Source organism: Pholis gunnellus (assembly GCF_910591455.1).
Source record: "Pholis gunnellus genome assembly, chromosome: 3".
NCBI classification, from domain to species: domain Eukaryota; kingdom Metazoa; phylum Chordata; class Actinopteri; order Perciformes; family Pholidae; genus Pholis; species Pholis gunnellus.
In genome coordinates this window covers 10,300,249-10,323,121 of record NC_136529.1, presented here as the reverse complement: position 1 = coordinate 10,323,121, position 22,873 = coordinate 10,300,249, and the positions used below count along the sequence as shown (strand labels likewise).

General features: G+C 40.9%; 1 protein-coding gene across 1 annotated transcript; it reads left to right on the top strand.

Moving 5' to 3' along the window:
* The first annotated feature begins 2,246 nt into the window (after positions 1–2,246).
* On the top strand, positions 2,247–22,670 carry shmt2 (serine hydroxymethyltransferase 2 (mitochondrial)). Its single transcript, XM_079183547.1, has 12 exons — positions 2,247–2,349; positions 9,415–9,606; positions 12,381–12,460; positions 13,556–13,756; positions 13,966–14,047; positions 16,147–16,269; positions 17,879–18,018; positions 18,196–18,358; positions 18,746–18,845; positions 19,669–19,824; positions 20,594–20,701; positions 20,951–22,670. Exons 1-12 carry the CDS (start codon positions 2,317–2,319, stop codon positions 21,076–21,078), a joined length of 1,506 nt encoding a protein of 501 aa, XP_079039673.1. The 5' UTR covers positions 2,247–2,316; the 3' UTR covers positions 21,079–22,670.
* Positions 22,671–22,873: the final 203 nt, after the last annotated feature.

Genomic DNA, 22,873 nt, shown 5'->3' with positions numbered 1-22,873 from the left:
CTTCATCTCACTCAGGCTCGATAGCCTATTATGCTTTTGATCAATGGCATTGAGATGGAGGTCCAGGGAAGTCCGTGTATCTTACACAAGTTGCTGTGGCCAGTTGGGACACAGAGATTGATGAAGTCGCCGCAACCCCGATTCTCCAGAGTTCCCCTCTTTGTGACACAGATTCTCTACAGCGGGTTGGTGAAGAATCACTGCACTAGTTGTTGTGGACAGATGCTTATGTACTCCTTTGTGTGTGGCCATACGTGTGTGTGTGTGTGTGTGTGTGTCTGACGCCGACATTTTAATCCACTGAGATTACAGACACTGACAGCACCTAATAACTAACACATTAATTTATAAATATGGTGATACATGTGAAACGTGTAACCCCCTCTATTATGGGAAAATGTCTAATCACTAGGCAACACCAATCAGAAATAAAATATTACATTCAGAACATCTCTTTCTATGTTGCCAAATGTTTCATGTTTTCACAAAATGTTCTTATCTTTAATTCATCCATGTTCTCCATGCCAGATTATTCAGGGCAGGCCAGAAGCTCCTAAACCAAACTTCATCGACTGGCTCTGTGGACCAGTAGTCCTGATGGTGGTGCTACAGCAACTGTCTAAAGTTAAAGGAAACTCATAACAAATCAGCCATGCGTGCCAGCACTTTGCAACTTTCACCAAAATGTATGCCCTGGTGAACAGAAATGGTTAGACGCTTCGTAGCTAAATACATCTCGTTCATGAAAAACTAATTACATGTGCATTGTGTGGTAAATTTAAGAACTGTATCTCAAAAACAGATTTTTTTTGTCAGTATTTTAAATGATTTCCTTCTGTAAACTATTGCAGATAATGGAAATCGATCATCTTATCAGTTTTTCTCTTATGAGAAATCTTCATAAAAATAAATTACCAACATTTATAGTACACAAATACACAAAGTCTCAGAACTTGGTCTTGATAATGGAATTAGTTTGAAATCTGCCCTTAAAGGCACCTCTAGTGAAGCCACCTCTCGTTCTTTGCTTGGAAGGAAGTTTAATAGTATCATGACCTGCTCTTCGTGTCAAAGTTTATGATTTCAAGCATGAAACAAGAAAATACGAATTTGGGCATTGCTCTGTGTCGATTAGAGTCCCATGATTTCAAAGATATGAGGGGAGGAGAGCGATGAGGAAAAACATGCAGCTGGACTCAAACCACCGTTCATGGTGGGCACTTTAATCCCTAGGCCAACGAGGTACTCTACTTAATACTGTGGTGCAAGAGCACTTGTGGCCTTTCTCAACAGTCATTGGACAGTCGGCAAAAAGCACCATGCGTTATCAAACCGGTTTGAACAGAGACCTGACTCAGACAAGATAACACAATTGCTTACAGCAAGCAAAGACAAATGTTTTGATTGAAATCTCTTTGCTTTGACAAAGTTCAGAGGTGTGGTGTGCATTCACATGTCACAGATGTAGACTTGCACATAATTAACAATTATAGATATGTATTGAAAAATAAAATATCACAAAAATAATGATTAAGTGATAACTGCTTTCACTCTTCACTTGTATAGGCTCAGTCATCCTGTGGCCATTAAAATGAAATGATATAGAAGATGAAGAAGAATGAATAAAATCAATACTGGAAATTAACAAAGTAGTTTATATTTACTCACGTTCTGTACTTAAGGTTACTTCAATAGTTCAATTTTCTGCTCCTTTATATTATTTCTACTCCTCTACACAGAAGCAAATTTACTTTTTGTACTTGTTTATATCAATATTGCTTTTATTGTTTCTGTGTTTACCATGTAAAGTGCCTTTGAGTACCTTTAAAAGCGCTATACAAATAAAATGTATTTTTATTATTATTATATACACGTTAATGTATCAATAACAAGAATCACATAATATAAATAATTGTGAAATGGGTCAATCTTTATAATTGAGAACTTTTACTTTTGGTATTTTAAGTACATAGACTATATATAAGAAATATAAGAAGTTTAAGTAGCCTATATTCTGATAATAAAACGTTACTAATATTTAGGCTAATTAAAAGGAAAGAATTGGTATTATTTTACACGGTAATGGTATTTCTACTTTTACTTTAGTAAAAGGTTGGATTACTTCTTCTACCACTGAGCTACAGCAGTAGTGAGTACCTGTCACTGCTGTCTTGCGTAATTTCTCCACAACGACCTACATTTCCCAGCAACCCTTTCGGCAGGTTAAACGTAACCACACGTTGCCACCAACTCTTCTTGTCAGAGCCTGTCAGCTGTGCCTGAGCTTCCACTTCATCTGCCCTGAGAACTGGAAACATGCTGTCCTTCGCTCTGAGACGAGTCACGCGGGTACGTGTGTTATAGACTACTGGTTTTGAGTCAATGTTTCTTTTACGATGTGTTTGAGTTGGGTAGTTAAGTTACCTTAGCAGTCGTTTCTGTACGGTTGACCCGTTAGCTAGCTTAACGTCAATGTGGTTACTACAGGTGTGAGGGGTTTAACTGTCCACCTGTGCTTTAACAAGTCACCAAATGTAAGAATAACTCCGTCAGCTACACGTTAGCTGTCTTTTCTGCCCTGTTTGTGTGACACGTCGGTCGCTTGTTAGGCGATAAGCTAGCAGGCTAGCTCTCAGTGTTATGTAGCTGCAGTTGTGTCCACGTAATGATGCAACAGCCACAGCTCAGTTTCATCATGTGGAAGAAACAGATCAGCGTTCAGCACGCGTCTCTGTACCAACAACAAATCCCAATGTAACGAGCTCTTTTGGGTTATTTAGTGACGGTAACTTAAATAAGTTATTCTATAATCAATCAGAATTATACAAGCTGCTTTTTGGGGGGTTATTGATTCAAGTGAAAGCCTCAGTCATGGTAACTCTATGCAAATAATGCAAGGATGGGTATTCAGAAAGGCCCCCGATAACGTTCAAAGTGCAAAATAAAGTGTACTGCAGGAGTACTGAGAAAATATTAACTTTCTACTTTGAGGTAAGTATGTAACAGATAAGGCTGTGTTTTTGTTTCAGCTGAGTCAGCAGATTGTTACGTTACTTTAGGGTAGCTACAAGGATAACGTAAGCTTAGTTTTCCGAATTGATAGTATCTTAATATGTATGGTGAATCAAAGGTGCACTTATACCTTGCACGCTCAAACTAATCATGAAACTCGAGTAAAGTATTTGAAATACCTTTCATAAAAGCGTTACAATTCAAAGGCACTCACCCTTCCTGAACCCAATCCATCAAAACCTGAACGTTACAACCTCCAAGTATTTATTGCAGGTTTGTAAATATTATCTTTGACGTGTTAATAATTTAACTTTACAGATGTGCTGAAGTACAGATCACAGATTACAATGTGGAGTGGGTTCAATTACCCTAGTTAATTATTAGCATGTATTATTATTATATATTTTTTAACTATTTTTCCCTGTTGATTAAAACTTTTTTTTATTGAGAAATTAGTTGCCCAGTGATCTCATTTCAAAGAAATCCAGTTTTGTGATTTGACAGATTTTTTAATTAAATAAGTTGCTTGGTGGGTTGAGGCATCAGGGTGACGGAGAGGTGTTGGGGAAAAAAAACAAGTTGGTTGAGGGCTATTAATACCCTCATTTTGAACTTCATGAAGTGACCCATTTTGGAGATGGTGCAAATTTCATGTAGTTTCTCAGAAACAACTAGGCTAAGCCACGTCTGTGCCAAAGCTGTGTGGCATATATTCAGACCTAGTTTTATAAGTCACTGTCAGTGTGTTTGAAGTTTCCCATTCAACTGACTGATTCGCATGCATGCCTTTCCTATTGGTGGTAATTTAATTGGTTAAGTGTGCATCTTGATCCAATTTTAAAAGGACTCACTAGACCCTTGTTTCTTTGTTTGGTTGAGGAATGCAGTGTCCTCACAGGATCTGTGTCCGTGTGAGGAAGAGAGAGGCAGATTTCAGGCCATGGCCTGGTTTCTCTTGTTGCTGTTGACGTACAGTTTTAGGTTTGGTGTAAAGATGGCTAAAGATGAGGGAAACTCAACTTTTGAGACTTGTAGCATGAAAGAGTAGTTCATCTGTTACTGTGGCTGTTATCTGCATATCCGTGGAAAACCGACTACTTTGGTCATCATGGGGGCGCTTGCTCTTAAACAGGCCGGGTTGCTGCAGGTAATGGCTGAAGAGAACATTTCTCTATAGATTATTTTCTATATATTTTCATCTACTTTTCTATAAGCTTTCTTTTTTTTTTTAATCAATTTTAGGCAGTTGAAATAACTTTAGCTTCTGTGCAGATGATGCTTGAATTACATGGATTTTGCTCCGCATTGATCTTCACTTCTCAACAAATAAAGAGGTGTTCAAGCTTAGTTTCAATGTGTTGTGATGGATGAAGCACCTGGACAATCCAGCTTTTAATCCACGAGTTCAAAATGACACACATTTAAATTGTAATGTGGTAGACTTAAGTAGAGCAAAGTGGGTGTGAATATCACAGAATGTAGCATTTCAATTTTCAGGTTTTATTTTTGAATGTGTAGGTTCTGCTTTGTGAGACATTAGAGAAAGACTGCTGAAACATCGTTAACTTTAAGGGCTGCTGTGCTGAATACTTAGAAATGTTTCATTGTTGGTAATAAATGTGGTCTTTACTTTTTCAGTGATTAAACATGCAGAAAAGTAAGAAGCTTTGAAAGATGACGCTCCCATGTCTGAAGCTGTTTTTTTTTTTAACTTTCTGCTCCTGCTTGATAATAATTTACCGGGATGACCTTAGTCAATGACTGCAGCTAGACAACAAGGAGAGTCAACATTCTGTGACGTAACCAGGAAACCTGTATCAATATACACTGAAAGACAGATATTCAAGAAAACTATGAACCTATCTGGACAGTTACCTTCTGGTTCTTATCAATGCTAGACAAAATGTTTGGTTTAAATAGGGAAAAGTAGAAAAAAATGTAATCCGGGAAATTGACCTCATAGACAATTGACCTCCTATGTATCTTTAGTTATATTGTGTACTCAAGTGAAAACCAAGAGTAACTTAGGGTTACATGTAAATACAAATGTATGAACAAATGGTTAGTCGTCAAAATCCAAACTAAAAGTACTCGTACTTATCCGTGCTGATAGATTAGAGATTTGTTTTGCAGGGCTTTGTTTTTCGTTTGTGAGCGGATCTGCTGCCCTCCTTAACTCCTACTCATCGTGCTTTTGTTTTGAAGTTCTGAGGGAAAGATTTGCAGCAGCTTTTTCAACTTTTCTCCAAAGTTACAGTCAACAGGGGTCGACACGTTTGGAAGAGAGAATACATTTTTGTTTTCATCTGTTGTCAACATGAACCCGCTGAGTGGTATTTGTGCATTCAGTATTACCCAGCAATATGACTGACGTTTTTCTTCTTCAAATCTACTTCTATAAATTGACCCGGAAATAGTGTTTCAGAGTCACAGCCTGTCTGGCTTCATCACCTCCCACACCGAAACCACTAAAACTCCAATTTAATGCTTTTATACACAAAACTAACACAACACTGTCACAGCGGAGTTATTCTTTAACTATTTGAATTCATTTAACAGGAACTGAACAGAAACACATTTTTCAGGTGTCATGACTTCATCCATTTTTTTTTTTTTTTTTTCAACAGCGATGTTTACAAGTTGCTTGGAGCTACTCTGATTCCATGAAAGATGACAGCCACTTCCTTTTAAATGTGCAAGCGTTCCTCAACCAAGACCAGCCTAAACACACGTCAGACAAACAAACATCTGCCAGTGTCTTGAGCTACTTTACACCACTGCATGTTTTAAGCTTTTCTGCTCTTGTTTGCTCACATCTTGATCATCACGAAAGGTACACGAAGGTCTTCTGCATCCAAATAAAACCGTGTGCTGCTTTTATCTGTCTCATAACATTGAATATTTAACTATGTGAAAACATCACATGGGGTTAGGGGAAATTATACCAGGCGTTTTTACTTAGTTTCTGACATTTTACTGACAAAAATTATTAAATTATTGGCAGATTAGCTGGAGAGCTGCGTTGACGTGACGGGCTCTATCTTGTGTTTGGTTTGTCCTTCTACTGTAGAAACATGACAATGCAAGATAGAAGTGCAACATGGCAGACTCTGCTCCCTATGTAGATATAAATGGCCATTTCTAAGATAACGATTCTACGTTTACGGTGAAAATACTAGGAGTATTTTGCCAATAAATCCCCCTGGATCCTACACACTGTTCCTCTTAAGTGCGTCTATTTTTGATTTAACAAACTATGCACTTGACGGGGACAATGAGAGGGTTGTGGGCACAGGCACTCTCTGACAATGCCAACAGTACAGTCCACAGCACACATCTAGAATCCCAAAGTAGAGCTCTTTCACCATCATCGCCACAAAAAGCATACATGTATTGTTCCACCGCCTACACCTCCTGAAGATCGGCTTTGTTGCGAGCATCGCTTATGTCTCCGATTGTCTCCTTGACAACCCTTTGACCCGAATACAGCGGAGTTGCCCTGAACTCGGCCTCCGTCCCTTCACGCCTCCGCACCCCATCCAGATCTCTGTCTGGTGTTATCTAAACTGAATCACAGGACAATTTGTAACGGACAGCCCTGCTATTAGTCAGTGACGGGGAAAGAGGCAACTACGTGTCAGACTGACGGATGCCGCTGACTGTTGACACTTCTTCCCTCTAACCTTACATATCTTCTTTTTTTTTTGTCTCCTCTCTGTTTTGCTTCTGATACCTGGCTGATTGTTGTTTGGTACAGCCTCTGATGGACAGCAGTCATCTGTAAAATTGACCCGCATCAGGAGCTGCTTCAGGAAATGGGCAAAATAATACAGAACTAGGATTAATGAAATTGTTTTCTTTCTTCTTCTCCGCCGTTTGTCTTTGGCCACAGATGTTTGACAGGGAAGGCAAACTGCCAACAATTGCCTTATCATTGTCACTCATATGCAGTGCATCTGTGACTCTGCCATTATCTGGTGCTCGGCGCCCCGGTTGATGTGGCCTGTCCCGCCCCATTTTCTCACAGCAAAGTTTTCATCAAGTTCACCTTCAAACGACGGCGTCATCTGTCGCCTAAAAATAGTCCAGCTGTGACATATTCGGTGCTTGTATCTTGGCTCTCACTTTTCTTGGATCAGTTTATCTTGTGTTCATTAATTAGTCTTCCGTAATGATCAGGGCTGGGAGACGAGGTGGGACAGCGGAGAGGCAGACCACGGGGACTGACCCGAGTGTTTGTTTAAGCTCAGTGCTGTCCCGTCCGGACGCCACCGAAGTGATGGCGATGACAAGGTGGACTAATAAAAACGCTGCATGAGTGCTGCTTGGCTGAGCGTGCTTAGCAGCTTTGAATGACAGGAGGAGGGTGAGGAAAGGAAAGCAGGGATGGAGGAGGAGGGAGAGTCACCCTTGTCTGTTTTGCAGTCCTCAGTAGCGCTGTAACCATGGCAGTGTTGGCTTGTGTTGTGTTTTTCTCTCTGCCGCTGCTTTCCAGAGCCTCGGTGTGTCCTGGCAGAAGTGCAGACAGCGAAGGACAGTTCCCGTCAAGATTTAATGACCCGTGTGATTTCTCAGCGAGAAACTTGTCCTCAGAGGCAGCCCGACCTGTCTCCCCAGGCCTTCATCTCATCCAGAACCCAGAAGGGGGGGGGGGGGCTTCTCCCTTTTTCCACCACCGCCACTGGTGACAGAAGGCCAGAGTAGAAACTGTTAGAAATCGGCCATTAATGTGCAAGTTGCCTCCCCTGGTGTGTCACCGCTGCTCCCTCTGCCACCCCGGGGAGCAGATGAAGAGGCGGAGTAGAGAGGATTGGGCCTAACAGCGATGGAGTAGATAAACTATCTGCAAGCTGCTCCTGAGGATAAAGTCTTCTTATTAACTGTTTTTTTACAAAGAATGTTGAACTGAGGTTGGTCAGAAAGCTTCTATTATTTCTGCCCAACATTCAAATTCTTAATTTTTTTTCTTGAAATGTATGAAAAACTAGAGTTGGTTTCCTCACAAGATTTAAAGCACCTTAAAGTCACAACAAAAGATGAAGTACCCAGACATTTTTTACACCACATGGAATAAGCGTAAATTGCATTTTCTTTTTTCATGTTGGTGTCCTCATCCAGTGCTGAGCATTGTGTTAATTGCTTTTTAATGGCGCCATTAAAGGGAGGTTGTCCCTCACACCCCAGCACACCTGTACAGATGATAACTATAGGTTGGCAGTGGTGGGATTGATCTCAACACATTGTCATCTTATTGTTGATTAAATGACGGGAGTGAGCCTCTTTGTTGTAAATGCTATCGACCTGTCAAAGAGGGTTTTTTTTCTCTATATCTCTGTCTTCTCCCACACAGTCACAGCGCCTCTCTGTTGAAGTGCACACATAAAGTACAGCTAGAATACAGTGCAATCTTTTGGTGCCGTCAAAGTTTGTATATCACCTATGGAAAGTGTCTACTGTATGCCATACCAAGCCAGAAATGTAGTGTTTGGAGAATCCATCACAGGGTTGAAGCCAGTATAGGAATCGTGTTTAACGTTTAAAGAAGAGACAGTGAAAATGGTATGGACTCTGCACACTCACATGATCGGGCATTGCAGCAGCAGCAGCAGCAGCAGAACTCGCCAGCCCCGGTTCAGATTAGATAAGCGGGAAGTGCTGAATCTGTTCTCTATATGCCTCCTTCGGCACACTGGGGCTGTAAAAGTCAGTCCCCCAGTTTGTGGAAGTGCTGATAGAGGCATAATTGAACAACCACGCTGATTATTGATATCATGCAAACACGCCAGTTTCTAATTATACCGGGCTACATATCTGAGTGTAGGAACAGAGAAGGGGACTTCAAAAGTCTCCTTATTTATATACGACAAATCAGGTTGTTACCTCAAATACGTGAAACGATCAAATACGTTCTGTAGAAACACATTTCTCTGTTGCAACGTGTCTTCATTACGTTGTGGTTGCTCTTGACGGGTGGAGCCCCCGCTGGTTTAATCTTCATAGATAATAAAGACCTTTTTAAAGATGACAACATAAACCTTCTCAATGGACCCGTTTGTATTTCCTGTTACAATGTTTGTTGTTGCAATAGTGGACAGGAAGTAAAGTTGGACAAAAGCTGTTGCCCTAGCAACAGAATGGCAATGAAAAGCTCTATAACTCCAAAATGTATGTTATTCATTTTCTTTCCTCTTCTACACACCCACATTTTAAATATGTCTCATTTTGTAGCTGCAACAACTCTGTTACCATACTGTTATTAAAGCAGTGGTTTTGGTTGATACGTCGGTACTCATGAGACCCACTTGAGCGGTCCAGGATTAGAAAATGTGTTGACGAGAACTGTCAGTATACAACTATTACGCTTTCAATTGATCCTTTCCCCTCTCTCTCACCTGTTCACAGCCACTGTGCCAGCAAGCCCCGGTTCGTCTCTGTGTGCGTGGCCAGCAGTCCCACGCCGCCTCCCGTGCGGTGGAAGAAGATCGTCCATGGACGGGCACGGAAAGCCTGGCCGAGGACGACCCCGAGATGTGGGATCTGATGCTGAAGGAGAAGGACCGGCAGTGCCGCGGATTGGAGCTCATTGCATCTGAGGTCAGACATCTTGCTTGATGTTTTTCACTGTTCATGTACATTCTACTTAATTGAGCAGTTAACAGAGAGATAGGAAAGGATGGTATAGATATTTCTTTCAACATCTTGATTAGTCTGTCAAGAACATTATTTGCCCAATGCCTTAAAAATGCCGGCAATATTTTTTCATTCAGTCAGCCTTAAGTACAATATAAAGACTGATCCTATACCATTTTGTTCCGACTGATTTTTCTCATTTTTAAAGAAAGACAGTCGATGTAAACACTTACTCAATGCAGCACCTCCACCGCATGTTGGCAATGGAGATGGCTGAGAACATCTCATCACGTCTGATTTAATGTTTCGGCAAAATGATTGGATAAATGAATAGTCTTGCTAGCCTCATGGATATCTATTTTTTACCCATATCACTGCTGGCAGCATTGATAGAAAAGCTTTTATCAGTGCTTCATCAGGGCTCATTCTGGAGATAACTACAGTGCACACAGCACATCCAGTATAAAATGATATGGGTATTGCATTTGAAATGCATACACTGCAAGTGTATTAATTCTTTATTCATATTTATTCCTAATTCATCTTGCTGTTGTATGTTTCAATATTTTTATAGCAGTATATTTGCTGTTTTTTAATTGTTTAAGGGGGTTGCTAGGGTCGTGAAACTGTGACCTTCTGGCTCAGACATACAAATGATAAAACAGATATCATGAACTCTGCCAAGAATAAATTCCTATTATTCAAATGTAGCTTCCTAAGTAGTGAAAACGCTCACAGGATACAGTACTCTTTGTAAGCCAGGATCGTCAGTTGTTGCAGAAACATGTGGGTTACTCTTTGTTTCCATTCCAAGGCTGGATGGTGTGAAATGCAAAATGTTACTATTCAAAAGAGCAGAAGAGGTTTTTATCTTGTATTGTTCTGTCTCTCTCCTCCGGTTTCTTCTTCGCCACAGTAGTTTTTCAGTGGAGTATAGCGGCCCCCCTCTCTACACAAAGCCTGACCGCTGTAGTGTGAGATAAAGCTGATATCTTCATCCTGCCTCCTCCCCACCTCACTCTGCGAGGCACATCACAGTAACGGCTCAGGAAGGCATTCCTTGAATGAAAAGACTACCATACATGTCCACACACACACACACACACACACACACACACACACACACACACACACACACACACACACACACTTAAAGGCGCTGAGAAGTACATGCATTTCCTTTTGTAATATATGCAGAGTTGTCTGCATGACAGACGGATGCAGCAGAGAGCTTTTACTGGAGCTGTTATCTCCCTTGATCTCCTCTTGGTATCTAGGTGAAGAATTAGCATAAACACACACACACACCTCAACAAGGGGGACAGTGTGGAGACCAGAGTGTACTATTTGTTCTTGTGTCAGACTTTATAACTGGCCAGTGTGATAAAATACAGTAAGAGTGTTGCGTCAGGGCAGGGGGCCGTACCAGAATAGGTTCACATGGTCAGTTACTGTACAGAGTCAGGATTGTGAAGTATATGCAACAGGTGGTCACTCCAAAAGTATTCGTTTTGGTCAGTATCATGTAAACATTGAAACGTGTTTTATAGCATATTTTAATGTCTTTTTCCACATAACATAGTTGCTTACAGTAGGCTCACTATAAGATAACTGCTTTCCCTTAATTTGTTTTGCATAATGTGCTATACTATACACATTTGTATAATCCTGTGGAGAGGAGAGAAGAAAGGTGACGTTTGGATCTGTTGTGGCAGCAACATTTGGAAACGAGTTGGATGACGTTTCTGCATCTCCTGCATCCTCAAAATACCCTTTTTAAATACCAAAATGACTTCTAACCAACAGTAACAATTCACTCCTCAAAAAATAAATTCTCAGAAGAAGAAAGAGCGGTATGATTGTAACAGTTACCTGCAACTAAAGATGACTTTCATCATAACTCAATCTACCATTTGTTGACTTGATTAATCGTTTGGTCTTTGAAACTGACAAATTCCTATAGCTAACATTCATAACCCCCCAAAAATACACGTTTATTATTACATTAGTCAGAGAGAAACTTAGAAATCCTTACATTTGAAAAGCTAGAACAAAGGAATATTTGGTATTTACTTTCCTTAATTTATGACATAACAAAAAAGTTTATTAAAATATTAATCATAATTTGTCTATCTCTAATGTCATTTTGCTGAAATCAGGCGAGTGAAATGTGTCAGCGAGTCCATTACAAGTTACTGATATTTTATATTCAACAGAAATTGTCTTTCCATCTTCCAGCTCACAGACGAGATATAAAGGAAACCTTTTGGGTATTATACCCCTTTTGCAGCAAACAAACCATACCTACAAAAATTTGTTTTTCTGCAAAATGATTAAAAAAAGGCCACACCGATGTATCTCAGCATGTGCAGAGAAGTTTATTGCATTATCTTGTATCCTCCAGCAGCAAGGCGATAAGAATTGTAAAGTGCAGAGTGTTAGTCTATGGAAGTCCAGAGGTTCAATACTGTAATGATTGCCTTTAGCTGGAGGGGGATTTCTTACTATCACTTAACAGACTTTAATTTGCCGTCCTTGTCCCTTCTGTCCACTCGAGCCATTGATCCAAGTGTGTGTGTGTGTGTGTGTGTGTGTGTGTGTGTGTGTGTGTGTGTGTGTGTGTGTGTGTGTGTGTGTGTGTGTGTGTGTGTGTGTGTGTGTGTGTGTGTGTGTGTGTGTGTGTGTGTGTGTGTGTGTGTGTGTGTGTGTGTGTTTGCTTGCGTGTGTCCTCGCCACAGAACTTCTGCAGTCGAGCAGCTCTGGAAGCTCAGGGCTCCTGTCTGAACAACAAATACTCTGAAGGCTATCCAGGTAAAAGGTGAGTGTGTTTATTGAGAGCTGACCTGTTTTGAAATGCTTCTCATTTGATGCATTTTGATTCCTGCAATACAAGCCTACCATAAATCTCCCTCCCACTGAATGTGTTTTTGATTTTTAATGTTTTTTCCCCCCACATCCTACTCATCTGCTGTTTGCACTTAAATGCAATGAAACAAAAGGATGATTTCACTGAATGAGTGGTTTGTAAAGTAGCCATCTGTTGCTCCTTCATCTGAATGAGCGTTATCACCTAAGATGTCCCCAATTTGCTGTGGTAGTTTTGGGTTAACGTTGGTCTAGATTACTCTGAGTCAGCAGCCCCAAATCACCGGCCCGCGGACCGACACCGGGTCACAAAGCATTTGCAACTGGTCTGTGAGGAAAACGGCTAAATAAATAAAACAACGGCATAATAAATGTGTAACATTATAGGCTATCTGTGCGATAATTGCATTGAACTTGGCACGATCGTTCTGCTCCTCTGTCATTCTCACAATCGCAAACTGAGACAATTACAGAGACGAGGACGCAACGCAGCGCTCACTGTGTGTGTGTGTGTGTGTGTGTGTGTGTGTGTGTGTGTGTGTGTGTGTGTGTGTGTGTGTGTGTGTGTGTGTGTGTGTGTGTGTGTGTGTGTGTGTGTGTGTGTGTGTGTGTGTGTGTGTGTGTGTGTGTGAGGAAGAGGAGGTGGAAGGTGGAATGTGGACTGTCACTATTTCTTTGTAGCAGATGTTTCCAGTGAAATGGCTCTAAAACATCGATGTACACTACTTGTTAGTACTTGTACGGTGGGTTACGTTAGCGACTAGCTGGCGTAAAATCACAACTCCAAAAAATGGATGATATTGCACTAAAACTGCTGAATGTGTAATAAGCGACTATTTGCTAAAAAGATAGCCATGTCAAGTTAAAAGGTGATGAGAGATCATAGTTTATAACTGTTTTTACTGCTGCCAAAAAACCCCCACTTATAACCGGTTTAATTCAATTTAATTCATATTATAGTTTAATCCAGCAGGTTATTTGCATGAGTGACGCATCTCTTATTAAATGGCCCGAGGGTGTCTCTCTTTTTCCCCATCCATTCCCTCAGATACTATGGTGGAGCAGAAGTGGTCGATCAAATTGAGCTGCTGTGTCAGAAACGAGCCTTGGACTCCTTCGACCTGGACCCAGCTCTGTGGGGGGTCAACGTCCAGCCGTACTCCGGTTCCCCCGCTAACTTTGCCGTCTACACGGCCGTGCTCAATCCCCATGACCGCATCATGGGCCTGGACCTGCCTGACGGAGGACAGTGAGTAGTCGCCACAGCTTTCCTTTTATTCTTGACCTGCACCCGGTCACTTATAATCTCTAATTTCTCATAATTTTGTTAGCTGCCCTAGTGTCTTTGTTGGTCAACACTCGTGCACCATTTGCACAAAAAAATCAAGTTGGTTTCAAGGTAATGTAACTTTGTGTTTTTCTTTCCATCTGTTTACATGTTCCTCTCTCTCACCCCAGTCTGACCCATGGCTACATGTCTGACGTGAAGAGGATCTCTGCAACCTCAATCTATTTTGAGTCCATGCCTTACAAGCTAAATGTAAGTAGAGAGCCCTTCTGCTGATATCACCTAACATGTTGTGAAGGGAATGGGACAACACCATGAAAGTGTGTTATAAAAGCTGTGAGGCAGATACAGGTTAAATATTATTTAAATGTATACCTCTTTCAGTGTCCGGTGAGACATTTCTCAATTCCAATAGTTCCATTTTTTAATGTCAAGATAAATGTAGGCACGGTTTTCAGAGTCAGTTGACCGACTTATGAACCGACCACCACATGAACCAGTACTGTTGGTCAGAACTGCCCGTGTATCGGAGGCTTCAGGCGTTTCAGATGTCTAAAACTCGCCAGTGCAAAGCAAAGCTTGTTCTGCTGCAGCACTATGTACAATCTTTCAGTTGTATTATTGATCATCTCTGTTACTTTGTAAGTTTCTTCCCCTAATTTTACAGTCAATAAGAAATTGTGCTGGACAAACAAATTTTTTTTCAAACAAAAACTTTGTGTGAATATGTTGTAAAGTATGTTGTATATAAGGTGTTTTGCGCTGCCCCTGCAATTCACTGTAATAGTGACTGTGAGAAAACGGTTACACTGGATAAAGACCAGTGTGCAGCTGTACCACCAAAAAATGGATGTGCTGCGTACAATAAACCTTTGTTTTTAGAATGTTACTAATATATTGGCAATATAGTACACAGCGATTTCAGTCGGCTTTATCTGAAGCTATCAAATGTAAAAACTTGGCAAAACAACACATTGGTCAACTACTTCTGTTGGAATCATTGACTAAAGAAGAAGAAATTATAAATCTACAATGAGCACAAATATCTAAATTTATGTTAAATATTTTTGTCTTAGGCTCTCTTCGAGAAAAGAAGAAAAACAGGATATTGATTTAAATAAACCAAAAAGAGAAAATTTAGGAGAAAAGCTTCCTTTTTTGGGGAAATCCTGTTTGCTTTAGTGACCCGACAGGGACGATACAAGGCGTTGGTGTCCAAACTTCAGCCCAACAAGCACTTGCTGGCAAAAGAGGGGCGTAAACGCAGGTGTTTTGGTGGATATATGGCCTCTCCACTCACAATGCAACCTTTCAGTCCTCTTGGTTTAGTACATGTTCAACATTGAAAGTGCTCTGTTTTCCACCAGCATTGAAATCTGTATACAACCAGGGTCTCATAGATATGGGCGCATTGTGTACTGGTGTATAGTATTTTATTCCTGGGGTCATAGTTGTGTGGTGGTGTTGGTAGCGGCTGATGGATGGCCATGAGAGTCTGCGTGTCCAGACCTGCTGATGTATGGGCAGGCAGGACCCCTCTGCGCGGGAGATAATGGGAAATCGACAGGCTGGCCAGCACCGCTGGCTCTGTCTTCACAATGAGCAGCTTGATGGAGTGAGGGGGCATCCATAGGTGTGCTCTGGAGATGGGAGATTATCAGGTTGTCTAAATAAAGCGTTCCCACCTTCTTTTCTCTTCTCTCTTTCTTGTCCGTGTCTCCCTTATTCTCCATCCTCTCTGTCTCCCACTTTGTTGTTCTGCTCCGTCCTGCTGTCTTTCTCTCCCCTGTGCTGTCTTTCCTCTCTGACGCTTGGAGGAGGAGTAGACGTGTGAAACCGGAGGTTCAGGCGCAAGGCACACTTGTCATTTGACTGTTCCAGTCTGACTCCATTTCATGTGACTCAGATGTTCATCCCCCGGATAATGGATTGTCAAACATATCTCAAATTTCTTATTCCAATGAAACGAGCAGATAAAGTCTCCAAACCAACCTCTGATCTGTTCAGCCTCATCACACCAGTTGAGTAGATCTCTGAAAGGCTGAATTTGGATAAGTAGGGGTGCATTACTGCAATTGCTCAATCTTCTTCGTTGATATGATGGGTTGAAATGTCTCCCTTCCATAAATTCCTTCCCCCTTTTAAGGTAGCCAAAGTACTTCAAATGCAGCTGCTTCAAATGGAAAAACCTCTCTTTCGAGTTGATATGTTTGCTCTTCATCTGACAACTTTTTCTCATCTTTTTTTTTTCCTCCTGACCCTTGCTCTCCCTTTAATATTCTCATATTCATCCTCCACTTCTCCGCCTCTTTTTTGTCTCTCATTCTGTCTCCCTCTTCGTTTCTCCGCAGACTACAACAGGACTCATAGACTACGACCAGATGGAAATGACGGCCAAGCTGTTCAGGCCCAAGCTCATCATCGCTGGCACCAGCGCCTATGCCCGCCTCATTGACTACGCCCGCATCAAGAAGGTGCATGGAGAACTCTCTGTTTACCAAACGCACCCAGCTTTTGTGTGTGTGTGTGTGTGTGTGTGTGTGTGTTTTGCTCTACCTCATCCTCTCCTGCTACCTGTTTTCTCATTCTGCAATATGAAGGTCAGAGCAGCTTATTACTCGTATCTAAAACTCAGTCAACCTTTTCTTCTGAACTGTCACTCACACCTGCTCCTCTCACTGAGAGCAGGCTGTTACCTAGCCAGGATCACTCCCCACCATATCTTCACTAATTCCTTTCCCACAGTGGAGACCTGTCTGCTCTAAATACTGAGCGTTCACTTACAATCTTCAACGTATCCCGACACAAACCAAATTGTAGTCTCTCACAACACAGATGCTTTTCTCCTGCCGACTCGTCCAAACTGAACGTGTATACTCGCACTGACTCGCGCGTGCACGGCAGCAACTTTTAACTGCACACTTCACTGCCCTCTTTGGCAGTGCACAAGAGGCCCTTTCATCTGTTTTGTTATACCCGCCCGCTGATTCACTTCATTCACTCCATGACTGCTTCCCTTTTGTTGCTGCAGAGCCCCACTTTAGCTAGTACCGTCAGATGGAGTGTCCCACCATTACGGAGCTGTGTTTTTATTAAGCACCATAACTACTTTGCCACTAGGCCTGAAGTGGGGGCCATATTTTTCCCCTGGCGTGTCTCTGCGGAACTATTTACTGTTTTATGGCAGAATCTGCCGGGCCGGGCTCCTCTCCAGATTTTCAGAGTGTTGTTACCTAGATTTGAGCAGCCTTTTTTTATTTATTTTGTATCACTATCGGCGTTCATCAGCTACTGCACATCACCCTCTTGTGTTCTTTACCCCCTCCAGTAACCCTGCCATCTATCCTGCCTCTTAATCTAATAAACATGTGCTGATCCAGTTTAGATATCAGTGGAAAGGAAGATTGTCATGATAATGAATATTAATTGGAACACTAAAAAGATTGTTTACTGCTCTGATCATTCGCCAGCGAGTCATTTGCATGTTAGCGAGCTATTTATTGGTTTTGCTTTTTTCAATAAATGCTGGCAAGAGACTGCAAGGATTTATTGAATTACGCCGTAATATTTCGGGCCTCTGAAGACTGCCGAAGAGTGTAATAACAGCAGCTCCTATTTGAAATGTCTGCCCTTTGAGAAGATAGGTACTGCTTACAGATGTAGAGTTATCATCAAATCTTAACGGTGGGGGTAAAATGCAAATGTTTTAGCGCAAAGAGGTTTTATCTCACATTTAAATATAATATGCAGCAAGTTTAGGTATATAGTTTTAGTTTTGTATTAACTATAATGGTTTCTGGTAGCACCCTATACATCAATGATAATATATGCATAAATATATATATGGTATAAATATTTGGTCAGTTCACATTTTTGCTCTGTGCTCCAGATTTTAAATTAAGCAGGGACCGAAGCTGACGTGCTGCATTTCAGCTGAGTGGAGGTTTGAGTGTGTTTACATCTAGCTTGGGGACTTAGGGTCTTGTACCGAAAAAGTTCAAAAGTAATTTGTTTGAAAATGTCCTGTTTCATGGTATACATGTGAATCCTAATGTAGTGTTTGTTCCCTCTCTTCCCCCTCAGCTGAGTACTGACATTAAGGCCTACCTGCTGGCTGATATGGCTCATATCAGCGGCCTGGTGGCCGCCAAAGCCATCCCCTCTCCCTTTGACCACGCTGACCTGGTCACCTCCACCACACACAAGTCCCTCCGAGGAGTCCGGTAAGAACGAGACACACCGCTGCATTATTTTAGCTAGTTCTTTTTTATTATTTGCGCTTATAGTAATTTTGTGATGTTTTGATCCCCTTCTAATGAGGTGGCTGTTGAGCCTTGTTGGGTTGGAGAGAAAAACAACGGTAAAAATGCTTTGTCAGTTAATTAGTCCGTTCTGTTCAGGGCTGGCCTCATCTTCTATCGTAAGGGCGTTCGCTCAGTGGACAAGAAGGGGAAGGAGGTCGTGTACGATCTTGAGGACAAGATCAACTTCTCTGTGTTCCCCTCCCTGCAGGGCGGACCTCATAATCACGCCATCGCTGGTGTGGCTGTGGCACTCAGACAGGTCAGCGCAACACACTAACGCACAATTTCAACTTTATTTGTATTGATGTAACACTTAATTACCGTCGTCTGGTATTTCCTAATAAGAACTTGATGATCCAATTTCAACAGTTCTACTTGACAAAGGAACTTGTTCCATGAGCTACAGTGGGCATCTGTTACTTCTCTTCCTCAACTGTGAACTATCTGGAGCAATTAAAATTGAATCCATTAAAGAGGATGGAAAGACAACCGTCTCTCACTTGTAACAACATATGTTTTTATAATAGAAAGCTGTTTTCTTCATATCTGATTAATTTCTCAGCCCCAACTGAAAACAAGCAAACTCTAACTTTAGTTCTTCTGTCTTGCTCAACCCTTTTGTTATTTTGTGTGTGTTTGTATCCAGACACAGTCTCCCATGTTCAAGGAGTATATCTCCCAGGTCCTGAGGAACGCCAAGTCTATGGCCGGAGCTCTTCTCAGCAAAGGCTACACCCTGGTATCAGGTAATCTAACTTGTATTAAAACATTGTTTTTAGTAATTCACACGGAGACACTGGCTCAGCAAACCGCAGAAAGAAACACCGAAAAAACACACAACCTAGTCAATAAAGGGAAAAAAAGGCATTTAAATTCATGAAGTGCAAATAGGCTAATGCCAGTGTAGCTGTCCTGTCAGTCAAGGAAATAAAACCAGATGAAAGTGGTCACTTGCTGGTTGTGAGCGAATGCTTGAATCTTGTACTGCATTTAATCCGCTGGCCTCAGCTCTTTTTTGATGTATAGCCTTCAATTGATACCCTAAAAAATACAGACTTGTCCTGTGCTTACACTGCATTGTGTGCATGCTCCTTCTTTCAATCTCTTTGTAGATGTATGTGTAAAAAGAGAGTTAGGGTTTCAGTTAACAGGAAACTTGTAAAAAGGAGTGTGTACCAACTCAATTGAGTTGGTTATATTGATAGCTGAAGTAAAATGTACTACATTTATCTACAATATACACCCAGTCTTCAGTTCATTAGATGCATCCTACTACATCAATGCAGTCTAATACAACACATCCGACCTTCATGAAGGTTGTAATTTGTTGAAACTTAAGAGCGGTTTTGATTTAACTGTGATCATTTCAGAGGATGCAGTTTGTGTATGATGTAGCCAACGCTCCTTCATATTCAAAGGGAGGACAAAACAATAGAAACACCTCTCTCTATGACGCAATACAGATCAGCAGCACCCTGAACTTTAGCCTCAGAAATGTTGTATTAGACTAGATTACTAGGACTTTCCTCCTCTTCAAAAGTGTTTTACTACGAATGCTGAATATTTCAGACGGTACCGACACCCACCTGGTCCTGGTTGATCTGCGGCCTAAGGGCATCGACGGGGCTCGGGCCGAGAGGGTGCTGGAGCTTGTGTCAATCACCGCCAATAAGAACACCTGCCCCGGGGACAAGAGCGCCCTGACTCCTGGTGGCCTCAGGCTAGGTGAGGAGCAGCTTCACATTACACTGCATTTAGCTTGACTCAGACAAGATCTTGTCATACTTATCATTGAGGATTACTTCAGAAACCACATAAAGAAAATGGTGCTTATTTGTGTATTCAAAAAGTTTCCAACCCCAAAATACCTGTAAGTTATGTCAAGGTAATCAGTCTTGATATGATCGTCAACAATTCAGCATTATGTGTTCTGTATTTAACCACAAGGTGAGTTTTCTTGTGGTCGAATTTACTTTTCACGAAGCATCTTCTTTACTTAATTTCAATTTCACTCACTTTTAAAAAAAACAAATGTAGTTCTACATATGGAAATTAGTCAGCCACCAATTAAGCCACAAGCACTGAGCAGATCATGATTAATTAAGTATGTTTGGGTTTTTAATCATCTTCCGGGAAGTTCAAGAGCTCCACATCTACACTGCCACATTTTTAGCATTGTCTTAAGGCGAGAAACTGCACTTATTACCTCCTCAACGGTTTATTTGATTGAGATTTGATCTGCACCGTAACGACCCATCGCCATCGGCATCATTGTTGGTTTGACCCATCTGGAGTCTGTAGATTTATTACTGATATTTCAAGAAGCTCTAGGGCTCTGTGTGTTTTTTTTTCTTTTTCCAAAGAGCATATGGTTCTGAAATAGAATATAATGCAGGAAAATGTATTTAGAGACCATTAAACCTGTAAAAGGAAGTGATTAGCAGTCCTAACTTTGTATTTCAAACTGCACATTTTGTGTTCTTCTCCAACCCAGGTGCTCCAGCCCTGACGTCCAGACAGTTCAAAGAAGCTGACTTTGTGCAAGTTGTCGAGCTCATGGATGAAGGCTTCAAGATCGCCTTGGATGTCAAGAAAAAGACCGGTAAGCGTACCGTGAGAGGGGAGACCGATAACAATGTAGCCTGGTATTTGACAACATGGGCCTCAGATTTTTGCCTTTTTATTTTTAAAATGATGTAGTTATCAGAGAGGCAACAAAAGTACAATATGCTGTGTGTTATATTAAATTGTTGGATACTAAAACATTAGCTGGAGCAAAAAGCCCAATGGTGATAAAACAAAGGAAGCTGAATGGCCATAAGGGAAAGCTGAGCCTTTTCTTTCTCTTTAGGAAAGCTCCAGGACTTCAAGAACTTCCTTCTTCAGGACCCAGAGACCGTGGCTCGCATCGCCAACCTGCGCCATCGCGTTGAAGCTTTTGCCAGGCCCTTTCCCATGCCAGGCTTCCACGACCATTAAACCAAACATTATAGAGTCTATGGGGCCATAACGGCCAGGTGGCGTAAAGCTGGCTGAGCAAAAGTGTACCAGGAGATGGGAAAATGTCACGATAGTGAATTGTGGTTGCTGCCTGTGAAACGGGTTGACTCCCTTTTTGTTTCCAATCAGATCTGGGGATACTACATTTCTTTTTTTTTGTACTTCTTGTAATCCATCATCTCATTTTCATGTAAAAACTTGGCCTTCAGTTTGGGGTAAAGAAACAGTCAAATGTAACGGATTTTGTAGAGCTGAAGAACCTATTTTCTATTGTATGCGTAAAGATCTATCTCAGTTGTTCTTTAATGTGGGTGTGTGGGAAGAAAAAAACATGTCAAATCAAACAACTACCAACAGCTCTTGGTGTCAGACTGTGTGACTTGATTGGTGTATAATTAGTTTTTTATAATGAGATACACTGAGAGGTCTTAATGCTGTTAGGAGTCTTAATTAATGTCACTACTGTTTTAATTATATTCACAAGGAGATGTGTGCATGATAGCTTTCTTTTCTGTTTATTAAACCAGGTACACAAGGAGATCGTATGAGGTGATGGAATGTTCTGCCATACAGTGTTGTGCTGGCTTTTAGATTTATGTGGGGCACCGTTTTTGAAGATCAGAAATGAACCCAAAATGTTGTCAAACAGTATTTATGAAAGTTGGACCTTTTAACTAAGTAGAGATGTGTGCATCTTGTCTCTAAAGTTAGATTACACAGGAGGTGGACTACATCCTTGAAACATTTTTTTTATATATATACTAAGCAACTAAAGCAACACTAGAAACTGTGTTCACATATATTTACAGTTGTTGCTTATTTTCTTTTGACGCTGTTGCTTCTGCAATGCCTTTTTTTTTTTTCTTTTTTTTTCCAGCATATCAGTGATGTCAGATTTGAATTGCTAAATAAATTGTTATGATGGATGAATAACCAAATGGAATAATAACAAATGTCATACTGGATTATTTTATACTTTTAAGTGTGCTTACAAAGTATCTAAACTTTTCTATGTATTATTTAAAAATAATTAACCATGTAACCGCCATCATCTCACATATATCTTGAGGTTTCCAATACCAGCTGATTTGCTGTACTAGAAGAAAGACTGTCCATAGTCTGCCTGCTCTTTCACAATGGTGTTCAATAATGGAAATTGTGAAGCAGCTTTATTTGGAAAAAAGAATGTTTGTCTGGCTCACAGAAAGGAAGTGTTGTCATTATCACTGCATCAGTGAGGAAGCAACAATTCTGTTTGTGAACTGTTCGTACAGCACAATCGAGAAAAGAGTGTTAGAAATGGTTACTTTCTACTTTGCACAAAACACGGCTTCTAAAGTGAACCAAATCATATGAATTATCCACATCACAAGTTTTTGACAGACTCAACATTTGCCAAACTATACCAAAAGTATTTTACTACTATGCTCATGACTCTGTTCATCATCTCTGATATGTTGCCAGCCTTTTTACTGTACATCAACTCAGTTTGAACTAACTTTCTTTTACAGAACATTTTATTAACGTTTAATTGGTATTAGCCAAGTCCAAATAAAATCCAATAATGCTTACATAGTTTGTGTTTTGTCATTGATATCAATACACCTCACTAATTACACATTTTGTCACCAAAAAAAACATCTAGTGTGGAGGAAGATGTCCTTTAGTCAAAATCAAGGTCATTCTCTTGATGAAACACCCATTTCAAGGGCATTTCCTCTTCGGCATAAGGCAACACGACCTCTTCAAGTATTTTGATGTATTCAAACTGATC

Excerpts from the sequence above, each read along its gene's own strand:
- shmt2 (XM_079183547.1), top strand. The coding sequence starts at position 2,317 with ATGCTGTCCTTCGCTCTGAGACGAGTCACGCGG. Across the intron at positions 16,270-17,878 it reads ACTACGCCCGCATCAAGAAG|CTGAGTACTGACATTAAGGC; the intron begins GTGCATGGAGAA and ends CTTCCCCCTCAG. Across the intron at positions 20,702-20,950 it reads GGATGTCAAGAAAAAGACCG|GAAAGCTCCAGGACTTCAAG; the intron begins GTAAGCGTACCG and ends CTTTCTCTTTAG.